This window comes from Vidua macroura, chromosome 4 (genome assembly GCF_024509145.1).
Source record: "Vidua macroura isolate BioBank_ID:100142 chromosome 4, ASM2450914v1, whole genome shotgun sequence".
Lineage (NCBI taxonomy): Eukaryota > Metazoa > Chordata > Aves > Passeriformes > Viduidae > Vidua > Vidua macroura.
The window spans coordinates 4,552,485-4,572,041 of NC_071574.1; the positions used below are offsets into that span (position 1 = coordinate 4,552,485).

General features: G+C 43.8%; 1 protein-coding gene across 1 annotated transcript in view; it reads right to left on the reverse strand.

Moving 5' to 3' along the window:
- Positions 1-13,540, reverse strand: part of MAML3 (mastermind like transcriptional coactivator 3) — a 241,198-nt gene extending 227,658 nt beyond the window's left edge. The window contains exon 1 of the mRNA XM_053976481.1: positions 12,980-13,540. Coding sequence (XP_053832456.1) covers positions 12,980-13,426 — 447 coding nt within the window. The 5' untranslated portion in view covers positions 13,427-13,540. The remainder of the gene's footprint in view (positions 1-12,979) is intronic.
- Positions 13,541-19,557: the final 6,017 nt, after the last annotated feature.

The following is a 19,557-nucleotide window of genomic DNA, read 5'->3' on the forward strand; positions in this document are numbered from 1 at the left end:
TATGACATGTGTCTCAAAGATGAACTAAACTGAAGTTATAGGACACCTTTTATATCTCATTATACAAACAATCTCTTTAAAACTGAACAAAGAATAAGAGATTGACTCATATTGATATTTACAGGACAACAAAAGCGACAGAAGCAACACAAACCCACAGCTGTCAATAATGAGAGAGGAAAATAAGAACCCTATTACGAAATATTACAAAATAATATGAGACCTTCCACTCAGTCCTACAGTCCAAGGGCAAAGAAAGGGTCTCTCTCATGGTTCAGCCTACCTACTAAGTGTGAAACAAGTTGGATTTTCCCATGGGATTTTCCCATGCCCTCCTAACAATAAGCGTCCATATCATTCTTTCTCTTTACCTCAAGGCCAAAGTCAAATTGTCCAAACTGAGCTCAGACACTTCTTGGACAGATAAAACATTGTGCTGAAAAGACACAGTCAGTGTCCTTCTGCCACCCTCCAGACCAAAGAAGGCGACTTTGTGACACAAAGACCCTTCCTGAAATGCCAATATTATGAGTGATTACCAATAGAGGAATGCTGGCATCTCAGTATGATGACTGGAACGTGGCATATAAAACTTTGCTCTGTGGACTCCCCAGACAATCTAAGTCTGCAAAAGGCAGACTTTTGGAGCATACAAATCATATTACAGAACACCGGGAAGAGTTTTTGATTCTTGTGGAAAACCCCACCTCTTTTGACAAAGACAGGAGTGACCCATATAGGTCTGATGAAAAACAGCACTGATTTTCAAGCTCACCTGTTTAAGGATATGCAAATCACCCCAAATATCTGAGGCACCAACTTCACACACCAAGGCACGGAGAGGATTGTTTGGACAACAAGAGACAAGACTATAACTGTGACTTATTAAACTGTAAATCTTCCAAAAACCCTCGCTGTTTGGTGCTGCATTTTGACCTCAGGGACAGAAGTTTATTCCTTCCCCTCCCAAAATATGAGACAGTACCACCCAAGGGAAAGGAAATCTCTCATAGCTGTTAAGTGTGCCTGCAGCACACTGCTGAGCAGTTCTCTCTATCCATCAGAAAACAGGATCACAGTCAGCCACTAAAACACTGTGCCTAAACCACCTCAAGTACTTTCCACTTGTTCCACTGCTTTGAGAAACACGCATTGCCTTCTACCTGCCACACCAATCATTTCTAAAAACTGATTTATATTAGCAGTGGACATATGCATAGGGGGCGGGGGGAAAAAGTGCGCTGAAATGCAGCTTGCTTTAGCAAAACAAAGCTAATCCATCAGGTAGAAACAAAAAAAAGAAAAAAAAAACCCACACCACTTACTAAACCAACTTTAGAAATGTGCAAATAGGATTTGGACATAAAGGATTTAAAATACACACATGTGTCCCTGACTAATGTGTAGGAAGTTACCCAGGCAATGGTTTTCACGTGACTTCCAGGGAACATGCAACAGGTAACTAAGAAGAGCAAGTCTGCTGCCCAGAGGCTTACATTTGCTGAATGATTGCCATGCATATTCATTAGCCATGCCACTGGAAAGTGTTTGGAATTCCTGAAATCTGAACAAAACAAAGGTCACCACCCAGTTAACAGCAGCGCAGAAAATCAGCTAGCATAACACACTGTAATGTTCTGATGGACATAAGACCTGGAAAAGCAAGAAAACCAAAGCAGATAATTCACCTGGTGTTTGCAGCTGACCACGAGTATGGCCCTGTTAAGTGCCCCAACACCAAACTCTGGCTGCTCGAGGTGGCAAAAGGCTGGGCTGCTTACAATTCCCTGTGCTCTCACTGACTTTGTGAAGCCCAAGTACATGGGCAGGGGCAAAGTTCTGCTCTTCAGACTGGTTCAACAAGTCAAACACCCTCCTATATATTTCTGTCCTTCCATTACAGCTGATGCCTGCTTAGCTCCACTCTGTGTACCCCACTCTGGGTTCCATCCATCTTCTGTCCCACACTTATTTCCTGTCCTCCCACCTGCTTCCTCAGGTGTCTGCATTTCTGAAGCACCACCTTCCTCCTTCTCCTTCCAAACCACAAAACCAGCCAACCAAAACCCATCAAAGAATAGAAAAAAAAAAAAAAAAACCAAACAACCCACTTCACAAAACCCCCAACCAACCAACCAACCCAAGGTCAAAAGGCAAGAAATATATCCTATAAAATTAACTCTTGTAAAAAAATGTGTATTATAAAATTGAAAAAATATGTATGTCTAATTTTAAAAATATGCTTGATATCACATTAATAGATGTTGTATACAACTGTAGGCATTTTGTTTCTTCCCTTTACAATAGGAAAGACCCTCAGTTTAAATACTTAATGTTGAATCATGTAAGAACTGTCTATATGTAAACAAAGAGCATCTCTGAAAATTATGAAGTATTTTATGAGTCTGTTTGTGCTACGCTTCTCACAGAGCCCGGTGTATATGCCTCAATCATTGCTTTTCACTTACTGGCCTCAGTTATCAGTTATCTTTCTACATTTACAAATGTCTAAGTTTATAGATGATGAGCTTAGAAAATCTTCTCAAAAAAAAGAGAAAAGTCACATTGTAAAAGTAGGAAAAAAAAAAAAAAAACATTATGTGAAGTACTTTGGTCAAAATTTGTTACATATGTTTGAGACAACCAGAACTATTTGCTCCTGCCATTAAATTTAGGGACAAGCTAGCTAGTCCAAACCTGCTGCCATAAACCCTTTTACTTGACTTTATGACATATCTTCCCCATGCATTCACTACCTACAAGAGACAAGTCACAGATTTGGGAAGTAAATGATTTTCAAACCAGAAACAATGTCTTCTCCACTAGTAACCACTAGTGAAACTTAACACAGGGAACACACTGCACTAGATATTCCACTATGGCTAATACTCTTATCTACCTATTGTCCTAACAGCTTGGATTCTAGCAAATGAGCTAATTCTGAAATAAAACATCTGAGAAGGCAGGTCAAAAACATTAAAAATGCTAACAAAAAATTAGCATAAAAAATCCTAAAAAAAACCCAACAAAAACCCACTGAACTTTTTAATCACTAACTTATACAATTATTATCATATTGCCCAGATTTGGATTCAGATAGAAGGAAAATAAAACTACATGTGAATGTCTGTCTTGGACACAGGCCCTTGCTTCAGTGTCACCTCAAGTTCCATATGCAAGTCAAGACATCACAATGGTGATAACTTTTTGTGTGGGCTTTTCATAATTACTTAACCTAGTAATTGTTCTACATGGAATTAAAATGACCACAACACATTGACCAGCCAAAAAAAAAAAAAATGCAATCATCACACTGCAAAAATCAAGCAAAACCATGTTTTTCCTTCTTTTAGCAAGAGACCAAGTTTATAAATTTTCAGAAGGAAATTAGCAAACCAAAAAAAAAAAAAAAAAAAAAAAAAAAAAAGAACACAAGCTCCCCCCTGTTTTTCTTTCCTTACAGGAAGGGCAGTTATCACCTACCTGATACATGCTATGGCCAGCTGATGTCTTCTTTGGACTAGATTGGAAAGATACTTTCTTCATCATCCTTTACACTTTGGATCATCACCTCACCCTCAAGGGTAACTACAGCAGTATTCCTGAAGACACTTCCAATAATGTTCTGCCTGATGGTCCATAAACTGTGTAAGTATTTCACTCCCAAATTAACTCCAGCAATGCACCACAACTACCAGGCTTTCAACTGGAGGGTTGGAAAGGACCCTTAAGATCATCATTAACCCAGCATGGCCAAGCCCATCACTACACCAGGTCTTTAAGTGCCACATCTAGATTTCTTAAATATCTCAAGGGATATTTAACACTCCCCTGGGCAGCATGATCCAATGCCTGAACAGCCTTTCAGCAAAGAAGCTTTTCCTAATATCTAGAACTGGTTTGTCCGTGGAAATGCATAGCTGTATCTCCATACCTGAATCCTGGGAGTAAAACTGCTGTCTTTGCAGAGCTGTCAAGGACAGCAGATGCGAAATTACAGGAGATATTTCGAATTGCTGAACAACTTGATTGCTGAAGTTTACTTTAAACTGCATGGGACCTTCTGCCTCCCCTTTCCTCTAGTCCCTCTTCCCCAGTATGGCAGAGTGTACCTTCACCTTACACCTAAAAAAACCCCACTGTTTTCCTCCCAGACAGCTAATTTTCCTCCTACACTGGTACCACGGGCAGACAGCATAGGTGTAGGACTGCAGCCCCGAGACCACCCCGTTTTGTGGCAGCAAAACATTAATTTGTTTCAGCTGCTTCATCTAATTAACCCCAAGGCAGTAGCACCTGAAGACACCATTAAGTGGAAAAGAAGTCCATGCCTAACTTGCCAGAACCCCTCTCTAGTTGTAAGTAAATGGCTACTTGATCACAATGACAGGTGAAATTTTCAAAAATAGTCAAAATTCATTTTAGTTTTTCTGTTCTACATTCACAATTCTTCATTCCCCCCCTACTCGCTGCTGACATTTTCCACAGCAAAAGTGTTACTGAGAAGGGCAGTAAACCTTACTGTGACCATAAAGTGGTTTTGTTTTGTTGTAAATGAAATGGAGGAGAGTAATAATAAGTGGGATTTTTTTTGTTGTTGTTTTACATGATGTAGAATACCTATTGAAATGGGTTAGAAAAAATAAGCTCCAACAAAATCCTATGGAGTGAAAAAAATGTAAAGTCAAATTCTCTTAGGTAAATTTTCAAAATTGCAGCAATCCAGCCTTTAAAGCTTTCAGTGTACAAACTACCTGGCATAAATTAGGGAAAAAAAAAAAAAAAAAAAAAAAGACAGCGCTGCAACTGCAGCATCATATCTCCACTTTTACTGGAAGGCAAGGACTGCAAGCTCAGCCCAGAAACGTGCAATAATAGAAGGACCTACAGATTATTTTAAACCACTGCTTCATATACAGCCATGGATTACACACCAGAACACTTCAGCCAATTTCAAACAATGTGACCCCCGTTCACTTACAGAAATCTACAGTCTTCTGCATGAGTCCACTAAAGCCTTCAAAGCTGCATTACCTGCTTTGATGACAACTAAAAAGATGCATAATGAATAGCAACAGTGCCTGCCAAAAGCATTGTTAAAAAAAAAAAAATTGGTTATTTACTGTCAATAGCAGTTTTCCCTCTGCTGCCTCAGTTATGCACTGGAATGCAATCCAGAGAAATCAGAACAGCCACCAGCTCCGAAGACAAAAAAGAACAGCAGCACAGACCACAGCTGAAATGGAACAATCCATTTAGCAATCCAAAGGCAACTAGTGTGAGGTAAGGCAGATTTAAAGTCGTTTTTGCAGATGCCAGAGAGTCTGAAATACAATATTCTGCATAAACAGAAGGGGTAGGGAACGCAACAATTTCTTTTTTGGCAAAGTGCTGATCTATCCTCCTTAATGTAAGGAATTATCTTAAATGATTAAAAAACTCCTGTACTTTCCAGAACCCTTCTACAGTCTCATTTGCCATAGCCACCTCCCTTCTTCCTTTAGATGAAACACAATGCAGAAGTGCCAAAACATCACAGACGATTAGATATGAGCCAAAGGAAAGAGAAAGAGGATGAAAATATAGAAAATGGGTATGTGTCAGTGATTCTTAAACTTGTTGGTCTATCACATCCCCTTTCACCATCAAAACTTATCATAACCTTTTTCATTTTGCCTTGGAGTACAGTTAAAAACCAGTGTGTAAGTACAGGTGCTGGTTTATACAAACACACATACAAAAAAAGGCATATTGGCTTCTTGGTTGTGATGCTACCTGGGGTCAGAGTAAGGTTAAAAACCAATTCTCTGCTCTTTTCCAAGGTACACAATATCCAAGGACTTTCTGAATTGGCCCGAGATTTTCACAAGCATCATAAAGATGATGCAGAAAAACTACACGTTCACTGCAGCACTGAACAATTGCTCCTCTGAATCTGAAGAGCAGAGGAAAATGAAGTTGATTTGTTCCATTAAACCTGAAGTGTTACTGTATGGCACATAGTAAAAGTAATGGAGGGAGGAGACAGGAAAGTGAAGCACAACTCCAGCAAGCTTCAGCTGCTGAGAGCTGAGAACTTAAAGGACACTACAGAGCTCTATATGAAAACCTTACAGAAAGTGATTAAAAAAAAAAAAAGAAAAGGAAAAACACATCCCTGACCTGTTGATCTTTCTGTTTATTCCCTTACTTATTCTGAAAGTCATAAATTCAAACCTCTTTCCTGCTCTCTGTGTGCTGTGGTTGTGAAGAAGTGACAGCAAGCAAACGGCAATAGATCATCTGTGCTACCTACAGCACTTCAGCATTAGCTTTTAGCACTTCCACAAACTTCTAGAAAATGCAAAGTTCCTATGGGTGGACACACTTCTCTCAGGTCAACTGAAGATTGAATTATTCTTATCTCCTCACCAATTTTAATGGGGTGTGGAGGCAAACAAAATCAGTCTGAAAGAGGGAAGTCTTGAAAGAAGGCAGCTCTTCCTATAAGCACAGAATTTCAGCAGCTCCAATCTTATTAACTACTGCAAGTTTAAAAAGACATTTTCTCTTAAGCCCTATGAAACTGAGTTTCAAGTATTCAGGAGCAGTTTGTAGGACTTTTGAGCTACAAACATCAGGAAACTAAAATAAGTAAGAGGGAAGCAAAAGAGCAATCAAAGTTACATGACTTTGTGATTCACCAGCTTAGACAAACTAGGAAAATATATATTTCAAATTGTTACAGCTCCCAAATTCCCACTGAATGTACAGGCATGCTGCTTATCTGAACAGCCTGTGAGATCCCAGACTGCAAAACTGATCACAGGTTTGTGACTCCAGTCAGAGATTGTACCTCACATTTCAATTCACAAAACACACTTGAAAGATTACAGTTACTGGCTATCAGGCCTGTTCTTAAACCTCTGCTAATTCAAGCACATCTCTCACATGATTTATACATAGTGGAGCAATATGCAACCAAATGTCTTATACATGCAAGTGTTTAAATAAAAATGAACCCTGACTCCTTTGCTCCCTACAGCCGCCCCTGTTTCAGTGGCTGTGCCCAGGAGCAGAATCGTGTACTGACACCAGGTGTAAGGTAGCTGAGGTTCAGTGTATGCTACCAGGTAAGTTTGAACTAAGAGGTCCCAGATGTTTATCCTGGGATAAGGGTTGAGTTTCACAAGAGGATTAAGATGTCGCAACGCTGTGCTACCCACGGGAGGGACAGTCAAACAAATGATGGATCTGATCCAGCTAAAAACGAACCCAGGAGAAAAGGAAGAGGCGTGTCTGCCCTCCTTACCTGCTCGGTGACCCCGCTGGCCGCGCGGCTGCAAAGGCAGCAAACACAGCTCCCGACAAGAGCAGGAAAGAGGAGACTTCCTCAGTGGCGGCAGCTCAGGTTACACCAGCTGAAGCCATTTGTGAAGCCTTAAGCTTTAGGTCAAGTTACTGTAAATTGAGGTTAATCTAAATGCAACCAATTGTCCTAACACAATCACGTGTTAATATTTTTGGCGCTGCGTTAGCAGAACGAGATTTTGATGTGCTCCAGGCAAAGCTGCTCTTCCTGAACTCAACAATGCCTAGAATTTCACTGCAGGACTTTCAACACTTTCTGTTTGGTCAACTTGAAGCTGAGATTTCACTACCCCTGGATACCCTGTGTCAAAATACAACTTGCCCTGCTCCAGCTACGGCTTGTAATAACCCAAGCCGCTGTCTTTGAAAGGGACACACTTTCCATCGGAGCATTAAAGGTCATCAGAGGCTAGCAGTGCTTGAAGTGAAGAGTCTCTTCATTCCTTTCAGTTTGCTAAACTGAAACCTATTGTGCTGACTAGCTGCAAAAGGAGGTCAGCACAAAAACTCCTCGTCCTAAAGGACAGTAACCACACAGGCGCATCAAGCGCGAGTTGGTACGAAAAGGAGAAAACAAATGGGAGAGGCTTGTGGAGTAATAAAGACACAGAGATCCACCCTTATAGGAAAAGGAAAATAAAAAGGGTTACGCAATGACTCCTTCTATGATGCTTACGAAAGAGAAGGAGCATTGCTGGCCTGGGATTTAATTCTGGTATCATTCCTGTTGTGTATTTACTACTGACTTTACCCCTGCATGAGCAAGATCAGACATAGCTTATTAACTGAAGAGATGCTTAATCCTACTTAGTCATCAGGCATGAGTAAGGACTACAAGTATCTTGTGGAAAATAAAATCTAAAAAATTATCTTCTTTTTTCATCTTTGCAATGCCTGAGAAATAGACTTTTCCTGTAGTGCAAGTGATAAACTCCTAAGCACCTGTGAAGTAAGATGAATAGCAATATTACACAAGAAAGAACACAAGAAATGAGCTCAGGTTTGTGAACATGTGCACAAGTACATATTAAATACAGCAGGTGTAAGCTTTAACAAACTCCTCACAAGCCTGACAACATTCTGTGGCACTCAGTTCCATTACTGGCATTATCCATGAATCACTAAGACAAATGAAGATGCTCCAGTTTTCACTCTGGATACCTTTTTCAACAAAAAGAAGAGACTCAGGTGGAGGAAGGAACTACTTTTCTGTGGTGGGATATCTACCAGAAAGGATATAACCAGATTTCTATAATTCTGGACATGTCATTCTGTCCCTACACAGAGAAAGCTGAAAGGAGTGGGGCCTGCTCATTTTCCTTCCCTCAGGTAGAAGTGCAGTGTGATCATTAACTTCTGGAAGGCAGTGCCTTAGCCCAGAATGGGTAAAGTGCAGGACTGGAAAATACCGTATGTTTCCAGCCGTGTTTTCACTGACTTTAATTCTTAATTGACATAGTATACTACAGCAGGGGAACAAAAAAGATGATCTAGTCAGTTATTTGACTTCTGTCGCTAGTTTCTCTGATCTAAATAACATTTTAGGTTTAGGTGTTTAAAACAATTTCCTAAGAACTGGGTTTAGGGTTAGAAACGGAGAGTAAGACAGTGGCTATCAAACCCATAACAATGCTAAATTAAAAAAAAAAAAAAGTCTCAAAGAGCCTTAAAGTAGGAAAAAGTAGCTCCAGCCTCTTTATAGTTTACAAGAGAACTCAGATGCAAATAAATGTGTACCAGAAGACCAGTGTGATAATTACACATGTCACTGGACAAAGAATGCATGGTAAGAACAACAGTCACAGGGATAAGAAAAAGAGGTGATATAATTTGCAGTTATTATTATGTATTTGGCTATTATACACTAAATATATATTATTTACTCTATATATAATGTATGTGTATACACACACCTACAACCTCTGAACCCCACACAATAACATGGATGCAGAGCCAAGAAGACTCTTGCACTGAAAGAAGGAAACAAGAAAGCAGATTAGCTCACAAAGAACCAAAGAACTGATATAATGTGTTGTTATTTCCTGGAACCCATCCAAAGATGAGTAGCAGAGTTTTGGATGAATTGCAAATTCTCCCAATACTTCCTCTGAAAGCCAGGCTGGCACAGCATTTTAATAATCCAACTCAAAATCACAGAAAACAACTTTGGTTTTTGCCTGGTTGAGCTAGGGAAGGGGGAAAGGTCCACAAAGACATTGATAAACTATTTTAATTTCTGTGCATACCCCAGTCTATGCCTGTGTATGAGCAAACTAGTTCTGTAACCCACTGTTCTCCTCAATAGAAGAGGCTGAAGGAGTTATAAATCCAGGTATTTCAAAATTCAGCAAGTGAAAACTTTCTCTGTAACGAGATGCAGATTCAGGGTAGATCAGCAACTCATGAAATACAGCCAAACCTACACTCCCACACCCCGTTTTGAAAAAAGGCTTCCACTGAAAGCCTCTTGTCAGTTGACACAGAATCCTAAACAGTGGAGACTGCACAGTGCCTTCCATGAACTCTGGGAGGGAGGATGCAAATTGCGGGGGTGGTAACAAGAATCGCTGTACAAACTGCATTGCTTGTACTCCATCCAGTGAAGAAAATCCGAGTGCATGCCTTTAAATAACCGTCTTCTAAAGATGTTTTTGGGTTTTTTTACCCAGCTTGCTGAAGGGCACTCAGCATATGTCAGTACCAGCTTCTGGGAGGGTTTGTTGGGTGACTCCCTGCCTGGCTTAAGCACATCTCCCCTCCCTCCCTTCTCAGCATCTTTTGGTTTGGAGGACACACACACACACACACAGAGATCACATTTTCCTTTAATTTTCTTTGATTAAAAAAAAAAAATTAGAAAAAGCATTTCTTGCTGTCCTCGTTGTGTTTGTCATTTAATCCAAACAGCTTCTTTCCCAAATCATGCAGTTTAATAATATGAGAGAAAAATCTAATGATTTCTGTGTAAAAAGAAGAGTAAAGCAGTAGCAGATCTTTGACTGTTCCACTGTAAAACTCTCCACTGGAGTTTACCAGAGAAGTTGAATTGTTTTGCTAAATAAAAATTATGGTGCACATAAACAGTTAAACTTACCACACTGTTACGATTGCTAGAAATTAGGAAGTCTGGGAGTTTGCATTTGATTTTACTGCAAAAAGCATAAATGTCTCAGAGAAAATACTTTTCAACTGCTTTAAAAAAGAGTCATTTCTTGGGTTTTAAGTACTGCTTTCATGCTCCCATGGATGCTCCCCAATGTTCTTACACATTAGTCAAAAATCATAATTAACACTTTACAAGTGAAACAAAGCAGATGATGTGTCTGGATTTTCTGGCAACATTTGTGTATTTTTTCAAAGAAACGGAAATGGGTATTTTCTTGTAGTAAGGCAGTAGAATTTATGTTTTTAAGATTAAAAGCATAGGGCACATTGAGTATATTTAAATAATATGAAGATCATAGCACAGGAATTGAGTTACGACAAATTTAATAGCAAACTACCTCTTCATTAGGCTACTCTTAGCTCTTCAAATGTCCCAAGCAGAAAGAATCTAGTAAGAGTGAGAGCTGAAACTGCACTTCCTCCTTTTATTTTTTCGTTTTTACAACTTTCACATTATAGCTCTGGCTTTCTGTCCCACATCTTCATGTCAAGACCAATTACCTCCTTATGTAAAATTCCTGCCTTTAATGCTTCAGCATCGGGGTTTGGGAAAAAGGGGAAAGGACAACCCACCGCTAGCCTAGGCCCAAAAGCACCCGAACTGCTCTGGAGCTGGATGGGGGCACAGCGCTATCATAACGCTGCCCTGGAGAGAAGTCATTCTGAGAATGTCTCCTAAGCCTCCAGCCCCTTTCCCGTATCTTGTGGAAAAGGCACGAGGTGTGAAAAGGGATTTGAGGACAGCTGGGCTGACGAAAAGATAGTCCCTGCTCGTGGGGTTTAGGGAGTGACTCTGTTGCTGCCCTGGGAGTAGGTGTAAGCCGAGGCAAAGTACTGCGGGGCAGCGTGTATTTAAAAGCCTCGGGCCCTGAGGAAAGGCGCCAGAAGGAAGAGAAACATGGTAATGCCTCTCTGGCAACATCAGGAAAGCAACAAGATGTCACTGAGGTCGTTCTGCTTCCTGTTTGCGAAGCGCACACGCACGCATTCCGCCACCCCCGCCGCTTTGTACGGCTGCCGCCCGCGCTCCACCCGGCCCCGCTCCCTCCGCATCCCCGCCTCCCGGCCGGCCTCGCCGGGAGATGCGCCGAGCCGCCGGCAGCTGTGCTCCCGAGGCCAGGAGGCGGGGGCAGCCCTCGGCGCTGAGCTTTTGTTCGCCGCTGGCGAAGCGATCCCCACCTCCGGCCACCCCAGCGTGAGCAAGCGGGGCCGGGGGCAGGCGAAGCGCCCGGCAGGGCAGCGGCAAGGGTGCTGCCCGCCGGGCTGCGCCGCGTCCCTGCGGGGAAGAGCCGCCCGGCACCGAACCGCCGCTTGCGGCCGGGGCTGGGCAGGCTCGGCGCGGCCCCGGAGAAACACAAGGCTCCCTCCTCTCACGTAAGGGGGGCGAGAGGGAGGACCGCCACCCCGCCGCTTTGTCACAGAGACCTCCCCCGGAGGCCGGCAGTAGCTGCCGCCCTGCCGGACCCTCCCGCACGGCCGCGCCTCCCCGCGCAGCGGAGGAAGGCGAGAGGGAGGGACGTGCGAAGCTTGTAAACCACACGCTGCTGCCATCGCACCTCCCCTCCTCCCCGCCGCTCTCCACCGCCCATTGTGCGCCCGGCAGACAGCGAGGACCCGGCTGCCCCGTGCCCGCCCCCGAGCTCCGGGCGCCCCCGCCCCGCCGCGGGGACACGTCAGGACACACACGCGTGTGTCGCCCGCGGCACGGCCGCCCGTCTGCCCCCGTCGGCCGGGACGAACAGCAGCAGCCCCCCGCCCCACCAGAACCACTGGCTATAAATAAGGCTCTGCCGGAGCGCAGGGCCCGGCTCCCCCCCACACCTCTTATTATTCATCATCGGTGCAGCCTGGGAGTGGGAAACTCCGCTTCCTACTTGCCGCTACGCTTCTACCGGCTCAGCCCCCGCCCCCTTCCCCCCCCCCCCCCCCCTCCGCTCCTCGCTAAGCTCCTTAAATCCCGAGAAAACTTTGGGAAGCGATTCAGCTCGCGTGGGGAGCCGGGCTGCTGCACGCCGGGGCAGCCCAAGCGAGGAACCTGCCCAACTTTTCCTCCAGTCGGCAGCCCAGCCTGCGGAGTCACCTTCCACCTTCCTCCGCGGCGGGATTTAAAGGCGGCCAGCCCCCCGCACGGAGAAGCCGTGGCGAAACACGCACGCACGCACACACACACACAAAACACTCCCCCGGCTCTCGGCAGCCGCGGCACACGCCTGGCACCGCTCTTTCCCCCTTACCCCAGAGCAGTTCTGCCCTTCCGAAGGGGACGGGGGAAAAAAAAAAAAAATTGTCCGCTCCCTCCACCCCAGCCCGTGAGAAGTTGCGAAGCGTCCCGCCAGAGACCCTGCCAAAGTTGAGTGGAGCCCCGTTCCCCCTTGACAAGCTACGGGGCCGACCTCCAGCTCATCCCGGCGAGCGACGCGGAGTGGACGGCCACCCCTGCGCCCCCCGGCCCGCATCCCCTTACCATGATCAGCGTGTGGTTCCTCTGCTCCGCCGTGGCGGGCTCAGCATCTTGCTGCTGTTTGCTCTGGTGCTGTTGTTTGCTGCTGCTGCTGCTGCCGCCGCCGGTGCCCGTTTTCTTGGCCCTCTGCTCCAGGGTCCGCTGGTAGAGGCTCACCGTGTCCCTGCGCTCCAGCTCCAGCTGCTCCGCCTGGGCTTGCTGGTACCTGCTCTCGCAGTTGACATGGTGCCGCCGGCAGCCCTCGATGCGCTGCCTCAGCCGCTCCACCACCGTGCTGTGCTTGGGAATGCCGCCACTACCAGCGTTATTGTTACCGGGAGCGGCGGCAGGAGGGCCATGGGGAGTGCTGTTAACCCCGATACCGGCCCCGCTGAGGCTGCTCTTCAGGTTATTGTTGATGCAAATACTGCTGCCATTCGCGGCGGCAGCGGGGGCTGCAAAATCCCCCATCCTCGTCCCCGTGCACACTATTTTGGAAGAACTTTTTATCCTACACTTCACACATACAGTCTCCTCTGGGGTCCTGATGGGATACTTTTTAGAGAACCGGGAAGGGGGGGGGAAAGGGGCACCATCATGTATCAGGGAAACAGCGATCCCAAGCAAATGTTTCTCTTTTCCCCCAGCCAATCCCTCTCGAGAAGCTCCAAAACATTAAAAAGAGAGAGAGGGAAGGGGGGAGGGAAATAGAGAAGGTGCTAAAAGGTTATCGCCAGCAACACAACCAACAAACACACACACACACACACACACACACACACACACACAAAAAGCACAACAAACTAAGCAGCAGCAGTTCGGCTTAGCAAACTCCAGGAGATATCAGACCAGTTCCTTTCCTCCTCTTTCTTTTTTATAATCCATTATTTCAAAACAGATTCCGTGAGATTTCCGGAGATTTTGCCAAAAGCCTTCTCTCCCCATGGATAAGGAGAAACACGCGCCCCTCCACATGCACACACATACACACCCGTTCACACGCACGTTCGCACACACACATCCAAGCACAGGCACACGCTGGGTACACACGGCACACTCACTCGCACTCCACGGCATCAAAAGACAGGCAAAGCCGCTTGCTTATTGTATTTTCCTTCTAGAAAAAAGTTTTGGTGTTTATGCCGCACCGCGTTCGCAAAGTACTTTGGCTGCTCAGTTGCATTTCAACAGGAACCTAAATAGCAAATCCTCGGGCTGGGGGAAGTAAACACATGAACAATCCGGACCGAGCTGGAGAGGAAAAAAAAAAAAAAAAAAAAAAAAAAAAAAGAAAGGAAAAAAAAAAAAAAAAGTAGCGCTCTGAAGTCTCTGCCAAACGCTGAGCTGATACAGCCTAGCGCTTTGCTGTGTCGTGCTGGCTGCTGCTCCTCCTGCCACCATCACAATGATCAAATGCTCTCCTCCTCCACCTCCTCCTCCTCCATGCCAGCGGAGTGATATCAGGACAGGAGCGCTCAGTAAACACCGCAGCGGCGGCGGCGGCGGCGGCGGCTCCTCCGGGCCGAGAGGCAGACCCGGGGACAAGGTGCAAAACCCGGCACGGACGGCGCCCGGCAGGAGCGGGCATGGCGCTTCCCCCGCGGCGCTCACGCCCGGCGGCGGCGGCGGCGGCGGCGGCGGCGGCGAGCGGGGCCCGACACCTGCCGGCCCCGCGGCCTCCCCGCAGCGCGGGGGCGGGCGGGGCCTCCCCGCCGGCACACGGGGCCCGGCGCTCGGGGCTGCGGCGAGGGCAGCGCCGGGGCGGGCGGGCGGGCGGCCGTAGCCCGCGGGCGGGCGGCGTGTGCCGCCCTTGCCTTCTGTGTCAACTGTTGCATAATGAATGGGAGCGGAGCGGCGGAGCCCTGCGCCTCCCCGGCACGGGGCTGAACTTTCTATTTTAGACAACGGGAGGAACATGACACGCTGGGCAGCAGCATTTGTCGGAGCGAGCGGTGGCTGCCTCCATATAGAGCGCGGGTGATTAATGGGTCAGGAATAACATCCCGGGAATCTAGTTTTAAGCCATTTTTTGCAGACAAAGCTATTGCGCCCACAATTGTCACTGAGTGTTATTTTCTGTCTAGCCCTGTGAGAAATGGACTTTCAATTTTTTAAATACATCTGTATAGAACAGAATTATCTCAGAGAGACTCCCGTGTTCTCTGACATGCAGCTGATATAACAAAAATTGGGAACTCGGGCATTAGTAACGTGATCTGATTTAAACCATCTTCATTTTTGCCATTGCAGATTAGCATAGGATACTATTTCTAAAATACAGTGGCAAAGAGCAGTCTTTGTCTTATTTAAGTGCTGAGCAGTGTGAAATTTGGGGTTGATTTCATGCCTATTGCCACAATTCATGACCATATTGAGATGGCACATAATAGTGGGCAAATAAAAATAGCAATTAGTACCTTCCCTACGTTGGGATCAACGAACACATCTTCCCCCCAGAAAAGAAAACTTTTCTGTAGTGTCAGTTTGAGAGCCACAGTGAATTTAAAGTTCTTCGTGATCATTACTGCGTTATCACGGAACCAGCACGGGGAAACTACAGCTCTGCTCAGAAGCAGTGTAAGAACACGGGGAAACTGCAATCCTGAGTCAATCAGAGATTTGTGCCTCTCTTAATTTGGAGACGGGGGTTGTGTTGTAATTTCTTCAGCAACTATTGAATCGAATATTTAAGATTCAATATGGGAATAGAAAGAGGAGGAAAAAGGAAGGGGGGGGAGGGAATAATAATAATAATAATAATAATAATAATAATAATAATAATAATAATAATAATAATAATAATAATAATAATATTTTGTTGTTGTTGTTGAAATGGAAAATGTAGTCAGGCCAGGGAGGGAGAGGGCTGTAAAGTACGTTTCACTTAGCGCTTGTACTTTTTGGATTCCTCAGGAGTGCCCCCTGCAGCCCGCAGCTCGTGTGCTGCAGCCCGGCTCCACAGAGCGCTGGGCAGCACTCGAGTCCAAAAAAGCAGCTTTTATTACACCCACAGGGTCAGAAATACGTGCAAAAGCAGTGGTCTTCTTACACACTGCTTTTTCGGTGCATTTTGTAGAAGTTGTCTTCTTTTCCTACGACTGCCATTAATAGCATTTTTTCAATATCTGTGAAGTCACACAAATAACTTCCAGTATATTACTTTGGCAGTTGTCAACATGGTAATTTTGAAGTGGAAGTTGTATTGCTATAGAATTTAATTTCAGCCTATTAAAAATGTAGGAATTTTTTATCTCTTGTCTACATACCTTGGTTCTGCCAGGCTGCACAGGCCAAGGGTAAATGATTTGAGTAAAAGAAGTTTTGGAGTAACCAGTGCTTAGTGTTAGAAGTTTTGCAAACAAATAAATCACCAGTTTTGTGGAAATAAAATCCCAACCAACCAAAGAAAGGAAGAAAGAAACAAAACACAAAACTCCCCCCAACAAAACCCCTTCATCTGAATACATTCAAAACCCATTTGATTCTGACTAAAAGATACTTTTTATTGGCTCAGGTTAAAGCAAAGCGGAGCAAATATATATCTATTTCCCTACTCATTTTAACAGCACAGTGGTGATTTTTGCATTATTCTACGGTACAATCTCTTATAAGGCACCCCCTCCTATATATAAAGACAATCAACAGAATCAGAATTTTCATTTCATAAAAAAATGGCCATTGTCCTCTGTTATTTTACAGCTGTCATCCAGCACCTAAGAGCTAACAGAAAATTTTCTTCTGATGGGAGGTTTTTCTTTTAAAGCCCAGTATTGAGTGGCAATTGTAAACCAGCATAATAGAGATAAGATTTCACAGTTCATTTTTGCATCGTTTATTTTAAGGACACTTACATAAACAATTACCAGCTTCTAAAAGGCTAAAGTAAAATGAGCTATTTAGTGAACTATTTAAATCCAATTTTTGAGAAGGACAACACTTCTACTAAGCCTCTGAGTCTGAAAAAATAAAAACACAAAACAAATTCCTTGTATTATAGCCTGAGCAATGCAAGAAATAGAGAGATCTCAATTTTGTTCTCACTACTGATTATTGTCATTAAAGCAGATGTTCTTCACAACCTTGACCAAACAACTCTGTTCTGTAGTCAGAAACAATCACAGACTCACTAATGATTGTGTGTGCTCTTACTTGTATGACCATGGACTTACAAACAAACACCTCTTCAGTAGAAATTCACTTTGCATGCACAAATGGGTTTATTTGCTCTATAACCTCTTTTTTTTTTTTTTTTCCCTGTTTTCACACCAGCTTTGGAATACCATCTTCACGACTGGAATTTGAAAAGAATCAAATCTATCAGAATTCTAAATGATCTAAGATGAACTTGCTGATGGCAGCAGATGAGCAATAATGCCTACCGGTATCAGCTGACAGGACACTAATTACCAGTTACAGGAGATGATTGCTTGGTGAGAGATCTATTTAGTGAGCTACAATTTAAAAAAATTATAAAACAGGCCTGATCTGTGAAAAGATACGCAGTATGAAAATACAGCATACGTTCTCAAGATGATTATCATGACAGAGATCTGTCTAATTAGGAAGGAACTATTTTAATGCTAAGATATGAAAGAGCCCAGCTGGGAGAGGAATTTAGAGGAAGACACAGAAACATGACTGTTAAGCTGACAGCAAGTGCAGCCTAAGCATGTTCCAATGACAGCTTCTAAAAAAAAAAAAAATCATCTCAGCATTTAATCAATAGTGGTTTCAGAACAAGCACAGCCTTACAGATAATCTAGTTAGTCATATTAATGGGAGGGGCTCCATAAAAATATGCCAATAAAATATGCCTTTGCAGAGCAACGTGCCACTTTCCTTTGGTCAGCTGAGCTAGACAGTTATTCAGTCGATGGGCAACATGAAAAATACCACTGTGAGGACAAATGGGAGTCCCACTCCACTAGAAATCACACTTTAGTTCCTGGCACTGCCAGTCAGGTTGGAAACTCCAATCATTGTGACACCAAGTTTCAAACCATCCTGGGCAAGAGATTGACCTTCGGAGTAGCCACCTGGGTAGAAACCTTTCTGCCAGCTCCTACAATAATGAAATTATTTATGTCTAGATCAGTGGATGACATGGTGAAATAGGCATCTGCTGGAAGGCAAACCTAGAGGCAACCACACAATGTGTCCACTGAGTAACTTGGAACTTCTTGGGTCTGCAAGGGAGCAGCTTTCTTACATTTTGACAAGGGTTTCAGAGGATTTCTGCTGAAGGTTCTCTTGGACACAGTGCTACCTAACAGCAAATCAAATGTGCTTCTGTTAGGACCACAAGCTACTGAAACACATGTTGTCTAATACATCCGTGGCCAAAAAAAAGGACAATAATAATGTCATCTGGAGAATAGTTAAAGCAAAGCTGTATATTGAGTGTTCACTGAAAACTAAAAAGCCCACAACCTCCATTCATGGATGTATCTGTGAAATCCAACTGCAGCATGGCAAAAATTCTCATGACAGTTGGGGTGGGCACAAGCTACGGCTGTAAGAACATCCAGAACTGTAGGGATTCTTCAAGGGATCAACTGAATCTGGAGCACAAAAAAGTTGCTCTAAATAGTTAAGGAAAAAGTCATCAAAGCTTGAGAGGAACATAAGAACAAAACAATAAAGGGAGGAAGGGGAAGCAACAAAGAAAATCAGAAAGCAAGTTCAAATTGCAAAAGGCAGAGATTAAGAGGCACTGCAGGAAATGGAATGATCACTCTGTGTAAATACAAACAAAACCAAAACACCCTCAAGACACATTTTCCAGATTGTACATGACAATTTGTAGAAGACGGGGAATCCAAATCAGAATTTTTACAAAATCTTTCCAGTTGTGACCAACACTGAAAGCCCCAATTCAGTAGTTATTATAACTGATACACACACACTTAAGTACTCTGCTGAATAAGGGCTGGAAAAATATGGGGAAAGAATGCAAAATGTGGACTTGTTCTCTCCTGTTCTGATTACAGATATGCCACAATAAGAACACGAAGAAGAGAAGAAAATGCCATGAATGGGCATTGTTGTCCACACACTATCCTGTCAGATTCGTGTTATTACCATACATCTTAGTTTATGAAGAATTCAGAGAATTAATTCTGCTATGCCAAAGTTATGTCCTTCTGTTACTTTGACAACCTACAAATAAACCTTTATATCACATACATTTGCAGACCTGTATTGAAATTACATCACTGAGGTTGTAGCCTTGCAATGAGTTTAAAACCACCAAAATCAAAGCACTTGTGCAATCTTTGCACAATCCACAGCATGATGAAGTCTTCCAATAAATACATTGTTACACACTGTTTTCCCACAGGATGTTTATTTCATAAAGAAATAAAATTGTACAAAGAATCATCAGTATTGACCACTGAGGAACATATTTAACACTGTTTTTTTTTTTTTTCCTTTTAGTTCCTCATATCACCTCATGGGTTTTTATTAGTTTAAACCTTGTTCATATACATTAATTTCCTAAGAATAGCTACCACTCCTGCTCCAGTGTTTCACTTGTACCAACAAACTGATTTTCACAATTCATGGCAAGTGAGAAGACACCGCTCTTACATTGGAGAGTG